Source organism: Culex pipiens, unplaced genomic scaffold (genome assembly GCF_016801865.2).
Source record: "Culex pipiens pallens isolate TS unplaced genomic scaffold, TS_CPP_V2 Cpp_Un0033, whole genome shotgun sequence".
Lineage (NCBI taxonomy): Eukaryota > Metazoa > Arthropoda > Insecta > Diptera > Culicidae > Culex > Culex pipiens.
The window spans coordinates 20,253-45,166 of NW_026292850.1; the positions used below are offsets into that span (position 1 = coordinate 20,253).

The 24,914-nt window shown below is 33.0% G+C and overlaps 1 protein-coding gene and 2 non-coding genes across 3 annotated transcripts; 2 read left to right on the forward strand and 1 right to left on the reverse strand.

The window, feature by feature from the left end:
• Positions 1-286: 286 nt before the first annotated feature.
• On the forward strand, positions 287-358 carry Trnaq-cug (transfer RNA glutamine (anticodon CUG)). The gene has a single exon. It is a non-coding gene; the product is annotated as a tRNA-Gln (tRNA).
• A 239-nt stretch (positions 359-597) lies between these two features.
• Positions 598-669, reverse strand: Trnag-ucc (transfer RNA glycine (anticodon UCC)). The gene has a single exon. It is a non-coding gene; the product is annotated as a tRNA-Gly (tRNA).
• A 14,518-nt stretch (positions 670-15,187) lies between these two features.
• Positions 15,188-19,419, forward strand: LOC120427103 (elongation of very long chain fatty acids protein AAEL008004-like). The gene is made up of 4 exons (XM_039591955.2): positions 15,188-15,604; positions 15,750-15,943; positions 18,326-18,569; positions 18,633-19,419. The coding sequence occupies exons 1-4, from the start codon at positions 15,544-15,546 to the stop codon at positions 18,938-18,940; spliced, it is 807 nt and encodes a 268-aa protein (XP_039447889.1). The 5' UTR covers positions 15,188-15,543; the 3' UTR covers positions 18,941-19,419.
• The last annotated feature ends 5,495 nt before the right edge of the window (positions 19,420-24,914 follow it).

Here is a 24,914-nt window from a genome sequence, read left to right on the forward strand (position 1 = left end):
TTGAACTGTGAATTTACTAAACGCATGAATGTTTGACATAAAATTCCATTCGGTAAACCTCGTTGGATAAATGTACGACTCGTGCTGAAAAAATCTTCTTTTTGCAACTTGTTGCATAAACTACTATTAAACAATTAAAATTATTTGATTTTAATAAAAAATAGGGAAAATCTGTATGTCTGTATGTTTTTCTTAAAATCTGTATTTCTTTATATACAGATTCTGTATGACCTCATCACCTGAAAAATCTGTAAAATACAGATAAATCTGTATTTGTGGCAACCCTGGTTCCATGGTGTAATGGTTAGCACTCAGGACTCTGAATCCTGCGATCCGAGTTCAAATCTCGGTGGAACCTATTTTATGGTCAAATTTCTACCAAGTAGCTTAGCTTTGTCGAGCTTACTATAGTTGAAAATGATTTCGACTTACATTTTTTTATGATATTAAGAGAACAATTAATTGAGTTATAAGATGTAAAGTGATTTTTCTTCAGGCTTAAGAATGGCTTATTCCAATTATTAAAATGGACTACACAAACTAATATTTAAGTAATAATTATTTATGAAAAAGAAAAATTAAATATTAAAATATAATTGCGTCGGCCGGGAATCGAACCCGGATCAACTGCTTGGAAGGCAACTATGCTTACCATTACACCACCGACGCCTAATACTCATTCTGAGCAATATTTCATTCATTATTTGTTTGAATAGCAATCTGAAATTGAAAATTAATTTGTAGTGGGAAGAATAAAATGACATAAATTCTCGATTATCCGAAATTCTCGGGTTAAAAATTACGTTGGATAATAAATCCAAATTTTGTTTTCGCTCCGGCTAATATGACGCTTGGGCTAGTGTTGCGGAATTCGATTTTAGATCTTAATAATATGAATAACCGGATAACCGAGGCTTCAGATAATTGAGCCTGTATTGTAATGGTATGATATGTTTACGTATGCAAAGGCTCTTTACCTTCATTTAATAATGTCTAGACACAGAGCAAACTCGCGTTCTCCACCATTTAGTTGGATTATTTACCCCACACCTTTCTTTTTTAATCTCCCCGCCAAGGTCGCTGCAGTTGCACGCACCGAAAACGGGCTGATCAATCATTGCGGTACGTGAACCGTGACCCACGGCTGTGCAGAATTAAACCGGTCCGTATGACGTTTCCGCAATCGATGCCCATTCCTTCGAGAAAAACTTTAAGAAACCTTAAGAAGCGCCACACTGTCAAGGGCGGTTCTGCAGTTAAACTTTACTTCTTCGATTTGTGTTGACCGACGACGCGCATCAACCGAAGCTCTTTTGATTAGCGAGCCCGTTAAGCACACGCTATTAACTGACTAGGGCAGTGCCATCAGGTCTAGTTTGGAGCGCGTTGTGGCCACCAACCACGGGGAGATGATGGCTTGATCGCGCAGGACATCACAGAGTAACAGACGCATAAAAAAAACTAAATGAAAATTATTGTTTTAATGGTCAAAAAAGATACTCAATCGTCTATTTATCTGTTTCAACCCGTTGACTTCATCGGTGTTAACGACTTTCGGAAGATCCAGTGGATTTTACTGCGTTACTAGTAGCAGGTCGATTGATTTCGGCAAATTGACTGTTTCGACCGCTGTGCGTTCGATTGGTACTTGGACTTAGCCTTTGACTGTTTAACAAGCAGCTGTTAATTGGTGTTTCTCAGAAGTTTCCTCTTCAATGCACGTTGACGATTGACGTTTTATGGAAAGAACGAGAAAAGTCTCAAAGTTTTAGCGGTATATGACGTAGGTTGGTATAGGTACCTAGCTGCTACTAATTTGGTTAGCCTTGGCAGGCTCTTTTCGAAGCCAACGACTAATCCCACGTTCACGGTGGTGTGAAGGTGAAAGTGATTTGAGATACAGTCGGTTGTCCTTGTAAGGTTGTTGTCTGGATTCCAAGTCATTTGAGATTTTAACAATGTTACTAATTGATGACTAATTTCTATACTGTTGCATATTGAGTATAGTACATCAAGGGGCTCGTGCATAAAGCACGTGGCCTTTATATTTTGAATTTTAAACTCCACCCCAAACCCAAATATAAGGAATTAGTCAAAACTGAATTTTAATACTTAAAACATTAAAATATAATATTTGGGACATTTACGGATTAAAATTTAATTTTTATCGAATTCCTAGGACAATTTTCAATAAAATGCAACCTCTAGAAAATCTTTTGCTCAAATAGTTGCAAAGTTATGATTTAAAGAAAAAAAAGTTTTTTAGAAAATTGTCATAAAAGAGGACAGTCCCAAAACTAGAGGGATGGTTCAATCAGGACCAAACTTGGGATTTCTGTTAACTATCGATAGATGAACGTTCCCCTCAAAGTTTTGTCCAAATCGGTGAAGTTCGAGTCCAAAAGTGTACCCAGTTGACCTGGAATGACCCATACCTCAATGTTCTTTTTTTGCCACAATATCCCTTCTAAAAATTGAAAAATTGATTCATGAATTTCATAAGCATACCCGGGCAGACGGTAATAACAAAATTCATGCCATTTCAATAACAAATACTGTTAAAATAACAAAAAGCGTTATGGAATATTCTTGCAAAATCCATTTTCGCATAAGAGTTTAATAACAGTTTATGTTATTATAACAAAATTTGTTATTGGTCTGATATTGGTTGAAAGCCAAAACAACTTTGGAATAACATTTTTTGTTATGGAAAAATAACTCCAACTGTTATTGGGATGATCGGATTAGTTGTTAAAATAACAAAAAAGAATAACAAAGATTTGTTCGAAAAATAACTCAAAATGTTATTAATTTGTTATTACAATAACAATCCAATAACAAAAAAATCATAACGGCGAATAACAAATCATGTTATAAATAACAAAAAATGATATTGACCTAGTATTTTCTAATATCAAAAAATGTTATTCCCACGTTATTTCCGTCTGCTCGGGTAAGCATAAGTTCCCACCCGCAGTTGCTACTCCGTTATTGACCAGGACCTTCAAAAGTTACATCCACGAGCCGTAGAACATGAGTGGGAGCCATCTTTCTTCATATCGCAACTTTTCAAAGAATGATCAATACCGGCGCCAGCTACGACCAGAGGTAGAGTCACTGGGAAGTGGATGGGATTGTTATTCCGCCCAATCGACGGCGTCTTTGACAACGTAAGGTTTGAGGGGGTTAGTAGGTGGGGAAGGCCATCGACTGCGTTAATAAAGCACAACGAAACAAAAACAAACAAAAAAATCACTTGTCATCGCTCGTGATAAAATCGAGCCAAACATTTCATTAGGACACAAAACAAAAAAACGCGATTCGAGAAAATCGCTGGCAAAAAGTGGACTCCTTGTTTCAATTCATATTTAAAAAGAAAGCTTGACTGGTGGTATTTTTACTGATGATACGTTAAAACACATCATTATCCTCAACTCTGCTTTAGTGCTTCTTAAATAAATTTTCGCAATAAAACTAATAATTTTAAAACATCTCGTAATTGGGCCCTTTTAACTTTCCAACTTGACGATTTTTAGTACCGCACAATTTCATACAAAGGAGAATGGGCAAATTTGTATGGGAGCTGGTCCAAAGATGTACACGAACGAAAGGACTCCCTGGAATGGTCCAGAACATCCCAACATAACAGCAATACAGTCTGCCATACTCACTGAATCTCTGCGGTTATGATGCGCGGTTAAAAATCATCGACCTTTTTCTTGTTACAGTGACCCAAATATCTAAACTCCAGGGAGTCCTAGGATAACCAAAGACATCCCAACACATTAACAAAGTAGTCTACCATACTGTCTGAAGCCATGCGGGTATGATCCGTGGTCAAAAAGCGCCGACATCTTGCTTGTTACGGCGGTAGAATCACCGGTCTTAACTCCAAGGAGTTCTCGGATGACTCAGACCAGCCCCAATAAGTTGTTACAACATTGCCTTCCATACTCACTGAAGCAGTTTGGGATGGATCCGGTTTCAAAACCTTGAAGTTTCGACTTGTTTCTATGGGATGCCTCTTGCACAAACGGTTTTTTTTAGTTTTAGGTTAGGATTAGCTGTTAAAGTGATTTTTTTTCTTTTTTACCCAAATGTATTCAATTCAATGCAATAATGTAAAACAATTTGAAGCAAATAAATAAATGTGATCAGTTAATAATAAAACGAAAATTACAACAAAGATGAAGAGCATTAGGCCATACCACTTATCATGTAAAAGAAATGTAATTATTATAAGAATGTTCAATAAAGACATATTTAATTTCAAAAAATGCACAAACGGTTCAAACGGATAAAAACAAGAGAAATCATGTTTCAATCATGCTAAGACATATCAAAACTCATAGTTTTTGCTGATACGCATCGAACGAAGTCATGAAAATCGAAATCCATAATGAAACAGAGATTTTATAAATGATTTAAGAAATAGCATAAATTCGATTTTTTGTACATTTTAACCCAAAATGCTCAAACTTCAACAACTTGTAACTTTTATACCCCGGGGTTTAGAGAGTTGGTCCAGAAGACTTTTTTTCATGTCTCGGCGAGATCTTTCGAAAAAAGTTGGTCCCGTTCGTGTACATCCTTGGACCAAATTTGCCCATTCTCCTTTGGCAGCTGTCCATACAAAAACAATAAATGAAAATTCAAAATTCTGTAACTTTTGAAGGTATTTTCTGATCGATTTGATGTCTTCGGTAAAATTGTAGCTATGGATATGGACTATAGAACCGCCTTGAGTCAGGGGTATTCAAAAACACCCAAAAAGCAAAAATTGAAAATTTGGTTTATTGGACCTTTTCAAAAAAAACTCTGGAAATGCCTACTTTTCAGAAATTTTCAGGTTGTGCAATAAATCTTTAACCGAGTTATGAATTTTTGAATCAATACTGATTTTTTTAAAAAATCGAAATATTTGTCGCAAAAATTTTTCAACTTCATTTTTCGATGTAAAATCAAATTTGCAATCAAAAAGTACTTTAGTGAAATTTTGATAAAGTGCACCGTTTTCAAGTTAAGGCCATTTTTAGGTAACTTTTTTCAAAATAGTCGCAGTTTTTCATTTTTTTTAAATAAGTGCACATGTTTGCCCACTTTTGAAAAAAATATTTTTGAAAAGCTGAGAAAATTCTCTATATTTTGCTTTTTTAAACTTTGTTGATACGACCCTCAGTTGAGATATTGCCATGCAAAGGTTTAAAAACATGAAAATTGATGATTTCGAAGTCTCACCCTAACAACCAACCATTTTCTAACGTCGATATCTCGGCAACTAATGGTCCGATTTACAATGTTAAAAAAAGAAACATTCGTGAAATTTTCCGATCTCTTCGAAAACAATATTTTCAGAGATTTTTAATCGATACTAATATTTCAAAAGGGCCAAATATTCAATATTGAGCCCTTTTAAAATAATTGTCTAGGTTTTTTAATTCAATGTAGAAAAATGTTCTTTCAATCCTATTGTTATGATAATTATTTGTAACTAGATTTTAGCACCTGAGCAGTTCTCTACGAAATCGATTTTTTTACATTTAATATTTTTTAATCTGGCTGATACTTTTATGGTGCTTTTGGTATGCCCAAAGAAGCCATTATGCATCTTTAGATTGTCCATATAATTTTCCATACAAGTTTGGTCTTCAGCAAAGTTGTAGGTATGGATAAGAACTACTCTGAAAAAAAAAGATAAACGGTAAAAAAATTGGTGATTTTTAATTTAACTTTTTGTCACTTAAACTTGATTTGCAAAAAAACACTATTTTTAATTTTAGGAAACATCAAATGCAAACTTTTAAAAAAAAATCAGGTCGTGAAAAAAACGAGTTATGAATTTTTGAATCAATACTGATTTTTTTCAAAAACTCGAACTATTGGCCGAAAAAATTTTTTAACTTTTCCGATATAAAATCAAATTTTCAATCAAAAAGTAATTTTGTGAAATTTTGATAAAGTGCACCGTTATATATAGCCATATTTAGGTAACTTTTTTGAAAATAGTTGCAGTTTATCATTTTTTTAAATAAGTGCACATGTTTGCCCACTTTTGAAAAAAAAAATATGTTTGGTAAGCTGAGAAAATTCTCTACATTTAGCTTTTTGAATTTTCTGAAAAATTTCTGAATAGAAGGCATTTGATGTCCCCTAAAACATATTAAAAAATAAAAAAAAAATAAAAATAGTATTTTTTTTCAAAAATCAAGCTTTAGTGACAAAAAGTTAGATTAAAAATCACCAATTTTTTAACCGTGTATCATTTTTTCAGTGTAGTCCTTATCCATACCTACAACTTTGTCGAAGACGCCAAATCGATCAAAAAATCCTTCAAAAGATACAGATTTTTTGAATTTTCATACATCATTTTTGTATGGACAGATAAATTTGTATGGAAAATTATATGGACAAACTAATGATACAAAATGCCTTCTTTGGGCATACCGCAGGCACCAAAAAAGTTTCAGCCGGATTAAAAAATACAAAATAAAATCGAATGACCAAAATCTGAGAGAATTGCTCACCTCTATTACTAGAACTACAACTAAAGAAACTTATGGGAATTGAAAAAAATTGCCTGTTTTCAATTACTTTAATTAGATCTCTAGACTAGAGTTTGTTGTTTATGTACTAAGATTCTCAACTGTCATCTTTTGTTTTTGTTTCGTGAGATTTGTCGAGACTAAGCATGACTTAGCAATATGTCCAATAGTAACGCTTGAAATATTTTTTGTTTGCATTTTTTCTACTAGAATACGTAGTATCTAATGGTTTCGAAAAAAAAGCTGTTAACATTGTCACCAAGTTTTTCAACACAAAACATTACCCGAAGCAATGGAAACCGTTTTAAAAATTTACATATATATATATATAACGCAATACAAGAAGAACAATCAGAACCCCGTTACGGGCAACAATTGACAGAAGAAAAGCTTTCAGTTTTTTTTCCTTTTCCTTTCCCCCTCCAGGTTAACCTCTGAACTATATTTGCACGTGCAACGTGTAGCTAAAAATACTCTCATTTCAGGGTCAAAACCGAACCCGAATTTTTTTACGGCAAACGTGTTTTCAGGGGGATTTATATTTTAGGTGTTATATCAGCTGTATTTTGACTGATATGTTACAATGAATTTGAATTGAAAATAAATTCAATATATTATGAAAAACTTTTTTCTTTTTTGCCTTTTGAATTCTATCTTTCCTGTTATCACAGGTTATCTTTTACTTTTTATCAACAAATTGAATTATGTATTGATTAAAGTCTATTTCCTTATCCGTTATACTCGAACCACGAGCACGTCCGTTCAAAGTGAGCCAGCGTTCTTGGACGACCGATTCAAAATTGATTAACCCCGGCAGCCACCAAGAATTAAAACATAACCGACTCGTGAAATTAGCTATCTTTCCCAACCCCAACTCGGCAACAAAAGCTGCTAGAACGGTGACTTTGTTGGGCAAGTAAATTTTTAACCTCTGGTGCCATGGTCCTCTAGTGGCAACGCCTAGTACAGAAGAGTTAGTTAGATACGGAACACTTAAAAACGGTCGATCACTTTCCCAACAACATTAGCGTTGCAAATTGAGTCTGACTGACCCAAATGGATCATAAGTTGCGACGGCACAAAGTACGACGCGGAGTATGTTTTGGGACATGAATACGGCTACAACAAAAAAAGAAATGCGTTTTTGTTCAAATCGATAGAGTTGTTTAGAAAAAAAACGCGTTGAGGGAATGAACCAATTCCATTTCCGCCAATATTGAAACCAAACACACGATAGCCCTGACTAGTTTTTATCTTATCTGTTCTGTTCTGTTTGTTTCGGAAGGTTAGTGCTGTTTATATTTCAACATTTCAAGTAAAACCAAAACGTTTAAACATTGATCAGATTCTTCCAGAGACATTTCAAAAGGACCATACATTCAATATTACGCCCTTTTGAAATGTAAGATTTTATTTTCAAAAAAATTGGAAAATTTCACGAATTTCTCATATTTTAACATTGAAAATCGGACCAATAGTTGTTGAGATATCGACATTATTAAATTGTGGGTTGTTTGGGCGAGACTTATAAAACATCAATTTTTCTATTTTTAAACTTTTGCAAGGCAATATCTCAGCAACTAAGGGTCGTATCAAGTACTAAAAAGCTAAATATAGACAATTTTCCCAGCTTTTCAAACATATTTTTTTTTCAAAAGTGGGCAAACATGGGCACTTATTATTAAAAATGAATAACTACGACTTTTTCAAAAAAGTTACCTAAAAATGGCTATAACTAGAATCGAATAGTGTCACATTTTTGAAAAAATCATTATTGATTCAAAAATTCATAAAACGGTCGAAGAATTTTTGCACATTCTGGAAATTTCTGAAGAGTTGGCATTTGATGTCCCATGCAAGATATTTTTCAGCAGTTCTCTCAGATTTCGGTCCTTCGATTTTTTTGTATTTTTTAATCCGACTGATACTTTTTTGGTGCCTTCGGTATGCCCAAAGAAGCCAAATCTGTATCTTTTGAAGGAATTTTTGATCGATTTGGTGTCTTCGGCAAAGTTGAAATAAAATGATACACGGTAAAAAAAAGTTGGTGATTTTTTATTTAACTTTTTTTTACTAAAACTTGATTTGCAAAAAAAACACTGTTTTTATTTTTTATTTTTATTTTTTTCGATATGTTTTAGACTGGGTGCTGAATGGTGGTTCGCAAAACGGCCTCAATTTTGAACTGTCTAAGTGGAACCAATTAACCGTTCGCCAAAAGTAGAGAGTATGGTTATCGATCATTAAAAAATGTTTATTTTTTTAAGAATGAAAAATTGATGGCAAGAAATCTTTGAAAATTTGAAGGCGAGATCATCATTTTTTTATAATTAAACGAAGTGGGATCATTCGAAAATCACGTTACGCATTCGTTCTATTCATCACCCAGGTATAAGAGGACATCAAATGCCAACTTATCAGAAATTTCCACGTTGTGTAAAAAATCTTTGACCGAGTTATGAATTTTTTAATCAATACTGATTTTTTCAAAAATCGACATATTGGTTGCAAAAAAATTCAAAATCATTTTTCGGTGTAAAATCAATTTGCAATCAAAAAGTTACTGAGTGAAATTTTGATAAAGTGCACCGTTTTCAAGTTAGGGCCATTTTTAGGTAACTTTTTTGAAAATAGTCACAGTTATTATTTTTTTTAAGTAGTGCTCATGTTTGCCCACTTTTGAAAAAAAAAGTTTTGAAAAGCTGAGCAATATTTTGCTTAACGTGAATAATTTTTTTCAGTGTAGTCTCTATCTCCATACCTACAACTTTGCGATCATAAAATTCTTCAAAAGATAATTTTTTTTAATTTTCATACATCGTTTTTGTATGGACAGCTGCTAAATTTGTATGGAAAATTATATGGACAAACTATTGATGCAAAATGACTTTTTTGGGCAAACCGAATACACCAAAAAAGTTTCAGCCAGATTAAAAAATTAAAAAATAAAAATTAAAAAATAAAAATACCGATTTCGCAGAAAATTGCTCATTAGTAAAACTTTAATGAAATTATTTTAACTTTATCAACATTGTTGTTGAGTACTTTGCGATTTCAAATCCGATTTTATCTAAAAAAAAGAAGTGAGTCGAAAAGATCGACTTTTCAATTGGTCACAAAAACTTTGGTTTAACAAAAAAAAATCAACATTGTCAAATACTTTTTGCCCTTTTTAAATCATACCTCAAAGGTTGTTTTTTTCTGAAACGTATCATCAGATTAAAATTTTCAAATAATAGTGGTATGTTTATGGTAAGATTTTTATATCTTGATCAGATTTTTTTCAAATATGTTGGGCCGTTTCAAATATTTTTTAAAGTTTATGTCGAACCCCCTTCCCCCTCCCCCCTTCAAAGTGATCTGAAAAACCAGGGGGGCAAAAACAATATTTTTCCAAAAAACTTCAAAATTTCCATTAAAAAAGAAGTCTAATTAACTGAAAACAATCTAAAATGCATTTTTCTGCATTGATAATCATATTTAGCATGTTTGGGCTTATTTAAAAATGTTTTGAATTTTTATGAAATTCCAATGTACAGGAACGCAAAAATTTTATTTTTGGCAAAAAAATTAAATTTTCCTCAATACTTAGATATTTTGAAAACTAATGATTGCAAAACAACTGGGCAGATGTAAAATGCATTTTTAAACACATACCGCGGCTTGTAATTTCAATTTTTATATTTTTTTTATTTTTTAGTCCCCCCCTCGACTTTGGCCAGAGTCGAGGGACATAAACTTCAACAAATATTTGCAACGACCTTACTTGAAACATTTCAAAACAAGTGTTTAACTTTTTTATTAAATTGAAATTAAATAAAACACAAGCATAATTTTCAGTTTTTTATCTGAATTTATCTGAACATCTGTTCTTTTGTGAATATCTTCTCTTATACCATTAGCAAATTAGCATCGACTCGACAAATTATTTCAATCAAAATTCAAATGTTGAAGATTGCACATGTCGTTTTCTTCAGTTCTATAAAATTCCAAATCTCAAGAAGCTGTAAAATCAAACAAACCGATAAAGTTTCAGATTTCGGAAAAGCATCTTCTACCTTCCCATGGTGATTGACCGTAACGTTGCTTGACGCACGAGTAGCCGGATACCATTACGTCACGTGGTCGTTGCCTCTTCGTCTAATTGCTGCTGGTGAGTTCGTTCAAACGTCCAAATCTCTAAGCTGCCCGCGGCAAGTTGCGCCTTTGATTCTTCTCGCTTGGAACAACTTCTGTCGCTGCTTCGATTAGCGAAACCGTGCCAAAATATGCCACCGGTCAGCAGCAGCAGCCAAATTTCCTAATGTTTTTTCATTAGTCTATCGCGATGTGGGACTGATCACCATCACCGTCACACCTCAACCTTGCGGTTCTGGTCGTGGTGGTTGTGGGTGAGGTTGGTACAATTATCTTAAAAAATCGTAAACAAAGCCAAGTTTATGGTCACCAGGTCAACCTGGCCTCATAATCAGTGGACAGGATCTTATGGCGGGGGCCTGTTTATAACAATTTCCGGTGAATTTGTGACTATAAAAATGTAGTTATAAATTTTTGCGCTTTTTCTCCCCCCTGCAATATTGGCGACGAAATGTTTACACCTCCTGGACCGCTAGTGTGGTCGAAAGAAAAAATACGGAATCGAAAACTGATCACTTATTGTTTTATCAAAAATAAATATTCGGAGAAAAAAAATCAAAAAGTAATATCGTTTCCACGATTTTTTTTTATATTTTCAAAAATAATTATTTTTTTTAGGGTTGTTTTATTTGACTTTTTTTACAAAAAAAAAAAACAATTTCCGAAAGCTCCTACTTTCTAATTGGGTCAGATTTATAATTTTCGAACAACTTTGAATAAGTTATTGATAAAAATTAAATTTTAATTAAAAATCGAAATTGATGACTTTTTTGATGAAGATTTGGCTTAGTGATTTTTCACGCTAAAAAGTTGCATATTTCACGGGGACCTCAAAATATCAAATTTCACGCAAATTCCGTGAAACGTGAAAAATATTAAAACAACTAGAAAAATTTCATGTTAAACTTACAGAAACTATTTTTTTATGGTTTACTTTATATTATTTTTCAATGAACTACAAAAACTTAACTTTACATGAACATAAATAAAAACTTTTACTAATTAAAAAACAATCCATTGATTTATGAATGGGCTCTATATATAATTCGAAACCAAAATGTAGAACATGAGTACTGTCATTAATTGAGCTGCTTTTTTAATGCTCTACTAATATAGCTAAACTGTTTAGCTACTTTTTTATCTTTCTAAATTTTATTGAATTTCATAGCAAATCCAAATTGAACAAAACATTCTAACAATTTCAAAAAGTTTGTTTGCACAGTTAAAATAGTGTTAAGGTTTTCATCTTACTTTTCAAACACTAAATTAAAATCACCAGGCAATAATAAATTTAGCTGTAACGAAATCTTGAAAATTTTATTCAAAATGAGAACAGAAACCAAAAAATTATATTTTTAAAACTTCCATGGGAACACTCCACCCAAATAATCAGATATCTTGAAAATAAAACAGGACTATGAAAAAATCTGAAATGTTCTTAAAATGCTACTTTAAAGATAATAAAAACTATTTATTTATACTTGAATAAACCAAGCTTGAATCTTTAAATTGAAATTATATCTTCGAAATTTAAGTTAATTATCAGTTAAATTGTTGTTACGGCGAATGAAAATATTGCTAAATTCAGTTAGTTTCCTAAGAAAAAATTATAAACTGTTATTTAGAGTATCAAGAAAAAAAGCAATCTATTTTCGCAATATTTTTCTTTATTCTGATGGAATTATTTTTTCGAATCTATTTTTTCTCCTTCTCCAGTTATATCATTGAACCGGAGGAAAACGGAAAGACGACTATTATCACAGAATGTTACTTTAACATGAATGTTTGCTTTTGAATTGATTTCTAAAAATTACTCAATACAGTTTCTAAAAAATATGTGCAATTAAAAAATACATATACTACACTTATTCAATCAATTTCAACAAGTTTTGGTTGAAAAAAACAAAATTTATAAAAAATAAATTCCGAGAATATGTTTTCATCGTTGGCTGATTTTTGTTAAAATCGTTTAAATATTCGCAGCATGCACTTCTCAGTAAATATTGTATCAATTTCATGTTAGTGTATAATTTGCTAACAATTCTTCAAATGGTTCACGCTTTTTAATTGAAAAATAATAAAATTTACTTAAAAAGTCGTTATGAATGATATATTTATAATGTTGTTATTTCAAAGAATTGATTTGAGAAATTGATCAATTTCACGGGAAAAAAAGTCGAAGCAAAAAATGTTCGCGTGTAGTGTAAATTAATTGTAAAAAGTGATATTTTTATTTGAAATATAAATGTACCATTTTCAAACACAAAGAAACATGGCCGAGAGAATTATTCCCTCAAGTTCATATTCAAATTTCTTCCGTAATAAAAAAAACAAAAACTGTTATCTTCGGGAATCGAACCAGGGAACTTTAAAAAAACAAACTCATTGACTTGATTGTCTGAGCCACCACAGCTTGATTACTTAGGAGTGTAAATAAATATTAACATAATTTTTTTTTCTAAATTTTTCTCACAAGTGGCTGAAATTATGAACCAGATTTTTATTATTTTTTTTTTTTAATTTTTGAAGCTTATGATTTTTTCTTCAAAAAATATAACCTATCAGAAAATTGATGTCCATACTTTTCATTTTGTTGTTTTTTGTTTGTCTCCTGAAACAAAAACAAACGCTTTTTGTTAATTTCACTTTGTTTGAAAAAAAATAATTTTAAAAGCGGGTAATCTTCCCGAGACGTCCTATTCGTCACAGATATCTTGATTTTAACAGATCAAAGTTGTATTTACAAATTAACTAATTTTCATAATTTAATGAATATTCTGAGCATAAATTAATTTTTATTCGTTCTAACTTGACCAATCTTAAGAAATTTGTCATTGCTAGTTCGTCCATACAAACCTGCATACGATTTTGGAAGATGTTAAAAAAAAATATTTTCAGATTTGTTTGAGATGGCGAAAATTTTATATTTCAAATCATTAAAACATGACTTTTGAATTGGAATTGGAAAAAAATTGTTGAAAAATTTGAAAGCTAAGTCGAATGAAAGAAATAAATTTAAAACAAATTTCACATTGTTAGGAATTTCAAATGGCCGGAAAAAATGCTACAAAAAACTTCAAAAATTGTATAGAAAAGCGGGAAATAGACCATTTTTGGACCACTCGATTCCCGGGAAATTTGGACGAGATTACCGGGAAATTTTGAGCATAAAAATATCGAATAAAAATTATATAATCAGAAAATTATTTTGAAAATTCTTAACTGTTTTGACCATTGGATGCTCAATGCTTGATGTTCAAGTTCGAATAAACCAATTCGTCTCTAATCTTCTTATTCAGAAAGTGTAAATTTTAAATTCCAATAATTATAATTGAGAGAAGCCAGAAAAATATGGACTATGTAACTGCTAAGTATACTTTAAGGTAAATTTTGGGTACCTTAAAGTATACTTAGCAGTTACACTTCTGAAATGAAATTTGAAGTTTTTTAAATAGGATTTTTATTTATTATTTCTAAGCGGGTAAAGTTTTTTTCAAAATAAGTTTAATTTCCATATCCTAGCAATCCTCATTTTTTTTATTATTCTAAATCCCTATGTTAATTTCGCTGTATCAAGGTAAAGTCATTTAATGTTTCACGTCAACTTCAATATTAAATAATAACACAGCATAACTAATAACTGTAAATATTTCTTCAATGAATATTTACAATTGACCGTAAAAAGGAAAACACAAGTTTAATTTGTTGTTTGAGTTGTTATTTATCATATTGCAAAAATCCCGATACTGGGAAATTATTTATTATTCGTAAACATTTTAAACTAAAATTCCCAGCCAGTCTCAGTGTCCCAAAAAGCTCATGGAACAATCTTGTATTTGCAGATAAAAAAAATCATAAGTAAATATAGTTCCTCTAAATAATGAGGACATTTCAATCAACGTTTCATAGAATTAGTAAAAATCATTTAAAAAAACATATTTTTTACTTTTCTTTTAAATTATTGCCACTATTGGCATAGTCAAAAAAATAACTCCCGGGTCCTGGGGAATCCCGAAAAATGGCCAAATTCAACTCTCGATTCCCGGGAAATTGAAAATCTCGAGAATCGTCACCCTCGAGATGTGATATCAAAACTTGAAAAACTAATGAGGTTATTGAATTTAATCCATTATAGCTGATATTCTGGAGCAACTCGAGAAAAGGGCCAATTAGCATTCTGACAGCTGGAACTATTTTGCAAAATTGCTAAAACAAGAGGCAACTTTTTCACAAATTTCGAAATGTACATCTATAGCTAACTACCTTTTAACACTACGAGTTTTGTAAAGAAGTAACCTGTTGTCTCGGAATATGCAAAATAGTTCTAGCTGTCACATTCCTGAAGCGCCCTTTTCAAATGTTGCTCCTGATATCTCATCTTTTTTTATACAATTTTTGAAGTTTTTTGTTGCATATTTTTTCCGGTAAGTTGAAATTTCCGACAGTGTGTAATTGTTTTGAAATATTTTTTTTTCCAACTTAAAAACTAAAGTTAAACAAACACCTCAGAATCAACCCCACTATTTGGACCACACTACAACCGCCCATTCGGACATTGTCGCCCGTTTTTCGTCCAGCTAACCACCCATCTTAGTCTTAGTATAGCCGCCGAGCTGGAGGTTTTATAGTCCAACCTACCGAAATCCAACAACAACAACAGCGGCGGCGACCTTCTTGATATAAGACTAGTAACTAGCGGCGGGCTCGCCTTAGTACCGGGCCGGTAGTTCGACCGTTCGTACACGCGACGCGCAACCAAGTTCAGTTCTTTCTACTTTAGGGTACAGTGAACTAAGAGGAACCAAGTGCAATAGCAAGGATCGTGTTTTTTGGGGGGAAAACCGTCAAGATCAAGTGCAGCAGCATGGCGCAAGTGTTGCAGAAGCTGTACCAAGGATTTAACTTTTTGCTGGTGGAGCGTCATGGTACGGAATTACAATTTATCTTTCTTGTAAAAAACGACCAAATAAAAGTGAATGGATGCTGCTTGATCCAAGAAGAACAGTGCAAAAAAATAAGTGAATAAATCAAGGTTTTTGATAAGTGTCGTTGTTGTTGTTGTTGTTCCAGATGCTCGCAGTCGCGACCTTCCACTGATCGATTCAACCTGGCAGGTTCCGGCCATCATTGCGTTGTACCTGATAGCGGTGCTCAAAGTAGGACCCCGCTTCATGGAAAACCGGAAGCCGTACGATCTGAAGAATGTGATCCGCCTGTACAACATCGCCCAGGTCGTACTGAACAGTGCTTTCTTTCTTGCGGAGGTGAGAAACTTTTAAGTATTTTTAAATCAATAAAATTACAAACAAAACTGAAAGTCAAACTTGGCTGTGACCAGAAAAAAAAACATATTTCACTGAAAAAAAAACATCTCAACGATTAAGCAAGACAAGGTGATGAAAAAGTGCCAATTACAAAAAAAGAAAAACACAAATCAGGTTAAAAATGCCAAAAACGACCTCAGCAGAATAAGGGAACAAAAGTGACAAAAATAAACCATAACAGATCAATGTGATCAAATGTAGTAAACAAGACACCAGTTTGAAAGCGATCGAGCCCCCCCGAGGGTCCTTCGCTGATAATGTCTCAAATTTGGATTTGACCTAGTTGGACTTTTTGTACTCGTGCGACTGAGTGTGACGAGTTGAATCATGTGCATGTTTTGGAGTTTTATTTGCTATTGATTGAGTGAGTGAAAATCCTGAAAGGGATCCACAAAAATAAAACCGACCAGGATTATGCATTGTTTGACAGCGCACAATATCGAAAAATAGCTCAAACTTTGTGGGGGCCTTCCCTATGACCAAAAATGCTTCCTTGTGCCATTGGTTCACCCATACAAGACTCCATACAATTTTGGCAGCTGTCCATACAAAAATGTTACGTAAATAATCACACATTTGTAACTTTGGAGTGAATTTTCTGATCAATTTGGTGTCTTCGGCAAAGTTGTAGGTATTGATGAGGACTATTGAGCAAAAATAGGTACACGGAAAAAAATTGCCTGTTTTTTATAAACTTTGCTCTCACAAAAACTCAAACTAAAACATATTTTTGAAAAGCTGAGAAAATTCTCTATATTTTGTTTCTTTTAACTTTGCTGATACGACCCTTAGTTGCTCAGATATTGCCATGCAAAGGTTTAAAAACAGGAAAATTGATGTTTTCCAAGTCTCACTCAAACAACCCACCGTTTTCTAATGTCGATATCTCAGCAACTAATGGTCCGATTTACAATGTTAAAATATGAAACATTCGTGAAATTTTCTGATCTAATCAAAAAATATTTTTTCAAAATTTTTAAACCAAGACTAATATTTTAAAATTAAAATTGAATAATTGGCTCTTTTGAAGGTCTTAATATAAAAAAATTAAAAATATTGTTTTCGAAAAGATCGGAAAATTTTACGAATGTTTCATACTTTAACATTGTAAATCGGACCATTAGTTGCTGAGATATCGACGTTAGAAAATGGTGGGTTGTTTGGGTGAGACTTAGAAAACATCAATTTTCCTGTTTTTTAACCTTTGCATGGCAATATCTCAGCAGTAGCGTGGCTCACGGATATATGAAAAAGACAAAAGTGTTCAATTTCGAATCTCTATTGACCCAAAAGGGTCATTTTTTCATTTAGAACAAATATTTTCATTTTAAAATTTCGTGTTTTTTCTAACTTTGCAGGGTTATTTTTTAGAGTGTAACAATGTTCTACAAAATTGTAGAGCAGACAATTACAAAAATTTTGATATGTAGACATAAGGGGTTTGCTTATCAACATTACGAGTTATCGCGATTTTACGAAAAACAAGTTTTGAAAAAGTTGGTCGTCATCGATCATGACCGAGAAACGCAAAAAGTTACTTTTTCAAAACTTTTTTTTCGTAAAATCGCGATAACTCGTGATGTTTATAAGCAAACCCCTTATGTCTACATATCAAAATTTTTGTAATTGTCTGCTCTACAATTTTGTAGAACATTGTTACACTCTAAAAAATAACCCTGCAAAGTTAGAAAAAACACGAAATTTTAAAATGAAAATATTTGTTCTAAATGAAAAAATGACCCTTCTGGGACAATGTAGATTCAAAAAGTACATTAAATTTCCCATAAAATGACATGTTCCAAAATTTTTTACAGTCGAGTAACGGAAAATGGGAGAATTTTTAAAACTTTTTTAGTGTTTTTTTCGATGAAAAATACGTTTTTTCGGAATTCTGAGTACGCCATCAAATCGGGCGTCTAATTTTACATAAAAGTCCCTTTGACACCAAATTTCTATCTCATCACCGTTTCAGGCTGCAAATTATTGAAAAACACCTCTTTTTTCGCATGTTCAAAAATGGAAGGGGTCGTACCGCCCCTCCGTCACGAGATATCAAAAAACGGACCTCGGATTCGTGATCAGGGACAAAAATTACCCCTTAGGACAAAGTTTCACGCAAATCGAAGAGGGGTCGGGGCAACTTTTCCCGATTTCGTGTGAGTTGGTAGAGAATTACCCGTTTAGAATTTGTTAAGCAGTCTTGCATTTTGCATTGATCTACGCCATGTTTTGTGTAAATATGAATTTAAAGAAGATTATTTATAGATGTCATGTTGCATTACGTTTATTAACAGTCTGTTTTTTCTTAAACTATTTGCCCAGATCTACTGCCTCTGGATTCGTCCCAACTTCAACTACGTGTGCCAACCGGTGGACTTTTCCGCCACGAACCGGGGCTACGAGGAGCTAGCCCTGTCCTACGCGTACTTCCTGCTCAAGATTCTGGATCTGGCCGACACGCTGTTCTTCGTGCTGCGCAAGAAGCAGAGCCACGTGTCCTTCCTGCACGTGTACCACCACGCCATCATGGTCGCGATGACCTACCTGGGAGTGCTGTTTGTTCCTGGTTTGTACAGAATCTTCTCCTAGGTAAACTTTCGTAGTTAATGAAACGATTTCCCCGTTTTAGGAGGTCACATCTATCTGCTCGGACTGTGGAACACGCTGGTGCATGCCGTCATGTACTTTTACTACTATCTGGCCTCGTACGGTTCGCAGTGGGCGGCTCGGTTCAAGGTTTACCTAACCCGGATGCAGCTGGTGCAGTTTGTCCACCTGGGAATCCACTTTGGCCGGCCGGCGCTGCAAGCGATCGACTGCGGCTTCCCCATGATTTGGCACTGGATCGGCTTTGGACAGGCCCTGCTCATCCTGGGAATGTTTGTCGACTTTTACATCAAATCGTACGGGGGAGGCAAGCACAAAAAGTTGGCGTAAAATCTTGTTTTTTGCTTTGAAACGACTGAAAAGGAGACCCAGTTAGAGTAGATTAGGTTGAACACCAGTCAACAGAAAACGTTACGCAAAGATACGATTAGTCAATTGTCGTCCCAGTTTAGAGTTTCTTTTTCAAATTAGTGATTTTTTTTGTACATTTTAGATTTAGCTAATTGACGGACGGAACGAAAAATTACTTATTCTGTAGAAGAAATAGGTATTTTATAAAGAAGCATAAAAAAATTCACGCATTGCAGACTAAATCAGGAATCAAATGATCAATTCTGTGAATTGTCATCAAAGTATTCACAAATTTAAGTCATAACGAGTGCGTTCTTATCAGCTAAAGCAAAACAAATGAATGAGTGAATGAATGAAACAACCGGTTAATGTGGTGAAAGATGTAGATTCTAGTTTTATTTTTGTACTTTCTCTGGTAAATATATGTAAGACGAACCAAAATTATGCTAATTTCATTTATCATCCTGCATATTAAATACCGTCATTTGGGGTAATTTTTTTATCGATTTGGTTTCTTCGACAAAGTTGTAGGTATCGATAAAGACTACACTGAAAAGAATGGATACACGGTAAAAACTTATCGTGATTTTTAATTTTACTTTTTGTTACTAAAACTTGATTTGCAACAAAACACTATTTTTATTATTTTATTTTTTGATATTTTTTAAGGGACATCAAATGCCAACTATATTTCCAGATATTTCCAGAACGGGCAAAACATCTTTGACCGATTAATGAATTTTTAAATCAATACAGATATTTTCAAAAAATCCAAGTATTAACCGCATTTTTTTTTTCCTTCATTTAACGATGTGAAATCGAATTTGCAATCAAAAAGTATTCAAAGTATGTTTACATGGCAACTGTACGTTTGTTTGCATCATATTTCCTATCTCTTTCTAGCAAAGGTTTTTGTCAGGCGAATTCTAGCTGTTTTTTTTTTTTGACTGACCGACCGATATGTAAGCCATCATATTTCGCCGGGCTGTGACAGCTAGAGCTAGATCATTTAGGGTTGATTTTAATTTTTTTTCACTGGGCCTAGAAACCCGTAAAGCCATTTTTAGGTAACTTTTTTGAACAATGTTTGCCCACTTTAGAAACAATTTAGTTTTTCTTTTTTGCTTTTTTAACTTTGTTGATACGACACTTAGTTGCTAAGATATTGCCATGCAAAGATTTAAAAACAGGATAATTAATGTTTTCTAAGTCTCACCTAAACAACCCACTATTTTCTAATGTTGATATCTCAGCAACAAATGGTCCGATTTTCAATGATAAAAAATGAAACATTCGTGAAATTTTCCGATTTTTTCAAAAGCTTTTTTAAATCAAGCCTAACATTTCAAAAAGACGTAATGTTGAATGTTTGGCCCTTTTGAAATGTAAGTCTTGATTTTAAAAAACTAAATATTGCTTTCGAAAACATCGACGATTCCACGAATGCTTCATATTCTAAAATTAAAAATCGAACGATTAGTTAGTGAGATATCGACATTAGAAAATGGTAGGTTGTTTGAGTGAGACTTAAAAAACATCAGTTTTCGTGTTTTCAAATCTTTGCATGGCAATATCTCAGCAACTAAGGGTCGTATCAATAAAGCAAAATATAGAGCTACAGCTATTCAAACATATTTTGAATGTTTGCCATTGGTTTGCCACTCCGAGCAGACGGAAATAACTTGGGAAGGTCAGTTTTTGATATTGTGAGAAGATATGTTATTGGGATGATCGGATTAGTTGTTAAAATAACAAAAATCAATAACAATGATTTGTTCGAAGAATTACTTAAACTGTTGTTATGTTATTGTTATGGTTTATTTGCCATTTGCAAATAAACCTGCAGTTGCCATAACTGTTCTGTACTAGTCAGGGCTACAAAGTCGGGTTCCTTCAAGCGACTTTGAATCCATACTTTGAAGACAACTCCGACTCTGGATGCAGGATATGACGTCAACGCCGACTTCAGCTCTCCAAAAATACCCGACTTCACAGATTCCGACTCCAAGTAAAAGTTGCTGAAAATTAGCTGAATCCGATGCCGTCTCCGAGGTCTCACTCCAGCTCGAACTTCAACGTCGGCTTCGACTTCTTGGCTCTGTGAAAATAATAACAGTTTTTGTTTTTCACATTTCAAAAATTCTCAATAAATAAATCAATTCCCTTAGCAAATATTTAAAAAATAAAAATAAAATCAACTTTCAAAAGACAAGTTTAGTTCTAGCCAATTATAGTAATGTCCCTTAGCGGGTATACCAAATAATAAAAAAAAGTCAACTTTCAAAATTACAACTTTTTAGAATAATTTTAACTTAAGGACCCCATTTCATGGCCAAAATAATGACCCTGACGAAATTTTCAAAATTATCCCATAGTTCTAGCCAATTTTAGCAAAGTCCCTTAGGGGGTATATCAAATAATAAAAAAAAACAACTTCCAAAATTTCAACTTTTAAGAATAATTTTAGCTTAAGGACACCATTTCATGGCCAAAGTAATGAACCCGACGAAAATGGTCAAAATTATCCCAAAGATCTAATCAATTTTGACAAAAGAAAAAATAATAACAGATTGTGTTATGGACACTTAGAAACTTTTCCATTTGTGTGATATATGGTAATTTTATTTCTAAGTCAGAACACCAAACGAATAACAAATCTTGTTATTAGGAGAGTTTTTGAAATGTATAACATTTCCTCTTATTATCGTGTTATTAAACATTTTCAATATAATATCACATTAATACAAAATCTTGTTATTTTATCAGAAACTGTTATTATTTTTCCTTCTTGAAATTGAAGTTCAGGATAAAATAATAACACTTTTTGTTATTTTAAAAGGATTTGTTATTGAAATATTATTAATTTTGTTATTACCGTCTGCCCGAGACTAATTTTAAAAATCACAAATCAACATAAATTCAGTATCACATCTTCAAATATGCATCCTGATAGATGAAAAAAATAATGTGGATTGAATATAAAGTTTACTAACTGCTTAGTATAAAAGTTTATAAAACTCTGGAAATTCCATATGAGACTTATCTTAACTTAATATTGCTAACTTTTAATTTATCTAAATGTCAATATTTTACCATAGAGCTGCATAATAAAAATATTTTTGAGTGGATATAACACCGTTTTGGGGACATTTGCATCGATAGAATTAATTGTTCGTTGAAATTTCGTACCAAGCTGAAATTACGTCGTTGGAAAATTCACCGGCTTCTGAACTGGTCCACGATTTACAGGCCATAACATTTCGAATCTTTTGATAGCCAAACAACTAAGTTTTCTATAATACAGTGAAACCTCTTTTTACGCGGTGCGTTACGTTTTTCTAATTTGTCGATTTCTCTGGAACGACGCAACATTTTTGCAATGTTTTAAAAGCAATTTGTAGGTTTTGTTCAGATCTACAAAACGCTTTTTGAAGCTTGCAAAAATATTGTATGGTTTAAGAGAAATCTACGAAACAAAAAGCGTAACGCCACCGCGTAATTAGAGGTTTCCCTGTACCCACGTTTTAAAACGCCTAGGTAAAACTGTTGCTCGAGAACAAAAATGACAAAAAGTCGTCATTTTCCATACATTTTTTGGCCTTTTTAGCAGGTTGCTCAAACGAAACCATAACAACAGGCGTTACGCTTTGTATTTCGCATTTTTTTGTAATTTTTTTAAAAGAAATTTACACGTTTAGTGCAGATCTACAAATTGCTTACAAAAGAATAAAATAAACATTGCAATGTTTTTGAGAAATCAACCAAATGAAAAGCGTAACGCCTGCGCGTAACCGGGGGTTTTAGTGTTCATATACAGAGAACCCTCTTTTTACGCGGTGCGTTAAGTTTTTCTATTTTGTCGATTTCTCTGGAACGCCGCAACATTTTTGCAATCTTTTAAATGCATTTTGTAGGTTTTGTTCAGTTTAAGAGAAATCGACGAAATAAAAAGCGTAACGCCACCGCTTAAAAAGAGGTATCTCTGTAACACATTTATAAATCTAACAAAATCCATTCAAATAACTAAGCATTCCCAACACTCTGCGCGCACTTTTAGGGGAGCTGGGGGTAAGACGGCCAGGCGGGGTAAGACGGCCACCCCACTGTTTTACTAAGTATACTAATGAATATTACTAAAATGTTTAGCAATACTGTTCCTCATGCTAAATAATGCATATGGAGTCACCTTTGCCAAAAATATTGTTTGAAATAGTATAAAAATAGCTCAAAATAAACAAATAATTTTTGAACTTGAAACTGGATGTAATTTTCATGAATTACAACTTAGGCATTTTTGTTAGATAACAATATGTTTTCCTGTCTTCAAATATTTTTTCATGTTAAATTGAAGTTTTCCCTAGATTATGTCCCTCGAAAAAGTTTAGAAAATGCGATGAGCTATTTACAAAAATTGTTTAAAAAAATAATTTATTTGGGGGCAAGACGGCCACCTCCTCCGGGGGTAAGACGGCCACCCGTAATTTGTAGATTTTAATTGATATAGGTTATATTTTTGACGGTTTTTGACTATTATGACATATTTGTAGATAAGGAAAAGCATTTTCAATAAAACTATCCATTTTTAATCAAAATGCTGTTAACTACCGTTTCGACAACATTCTTTACTGTGATATAGCAAAACTCATTGAATAGTATGAAATCCTATCAAACTTTTCATAAAAATCGCTAATTTAATATTGTTTACATAATTTTGATTTACTTATTCTAATCAAAATACACAAACTAATTATTTTGCATCAAATTGTGTTTGTTTTGTAGTAAAAATTCACAGTTTTTCATAAAATGTGGTCGCAATAATATGAAATTCACTGAGCCAAAATATGAAAATTTTTAAACAGCATTTTTCTTCACATTTGAAACCTGATTTTTTCAACCAAAATAGTTATGATGTTCAGAGAAGTCTGTTCAACCAACCTTGTAGGAATTTGGGTGGATTTAGCAAAGTTATTAAGTTAATTTATAGCACTGGCCGTCTTACCCCACATGGGTGGCCGTCTTACCCCGCGTATTTCATATATATACGATTTCAATTATTTTTTTAAAATTCCTGAAAAGTATTGAAAATTGGTTTTTAGACTAACTAATTTATGTCATTTCTATAATGGACTAGTAGTAGAACAATATGTACGTAATTTGAGATCAAAATAATCTGTTGTGTAAATTTTATTAGACTTCTCCCTTAGGGTGGCCGTCTTACCCCCATCTCCCCTAAGCGTTACGATGATCTCTGAAATAACAATGAGTTATTGAAGTCAACAAATTAACGCCAGGCGCGATGGTTGCATAACTTAAGGTAGTTTCCAACGCTTCACAGACATTTACTTTTTGAGTTCCCACTCTGAGCTTTGTTCAGTTAGTTCGAGCTGAGCCAGATTTGAATTTTTTAATGGTTATGTGTAAGGCTACCAACTCTTGCTGAGCAAAAATCCGTATCCGAGTTTTTTTGTATTGAAAAGGTCCTATAACATGTGAAACACAACAGTTTATAGGACCTTTAAAAAAACTCTAGATTTGTTAATGTTTTCAAATGTTTTCAAAAGTTTTAGAAAGCCTTTGGAAATGGATAAATATATTTAGTAAGGAATTTCTGAAAGAACAATTCTAGGGTTTTTTTAAAAGGTCCTATCAACATATGAAAGAAAATAGTTCAAAAACTCTAGAATTATTGATAATCAAGTTTGAATTGAGGAAACCCCGGAAAACTCTCCCTTTTTAAATTAGACTCAAAGAAAAATAAAAATTTGTTGCTAACAAAAACTTCGACCAAATAAAAAAAGCAATTCAATGATTAAAAAGTTGTTAAAATTCCGTACAAATCCGTATTATGCGTAAAATTCCCTACAAAAATATCGGCCTGTTAAAAATACGCGAAGAGGTTCGAAAATCCGCATGGTAAGGAAAAAATCCGTACAGTTGGTAGCCTTAGTTATGT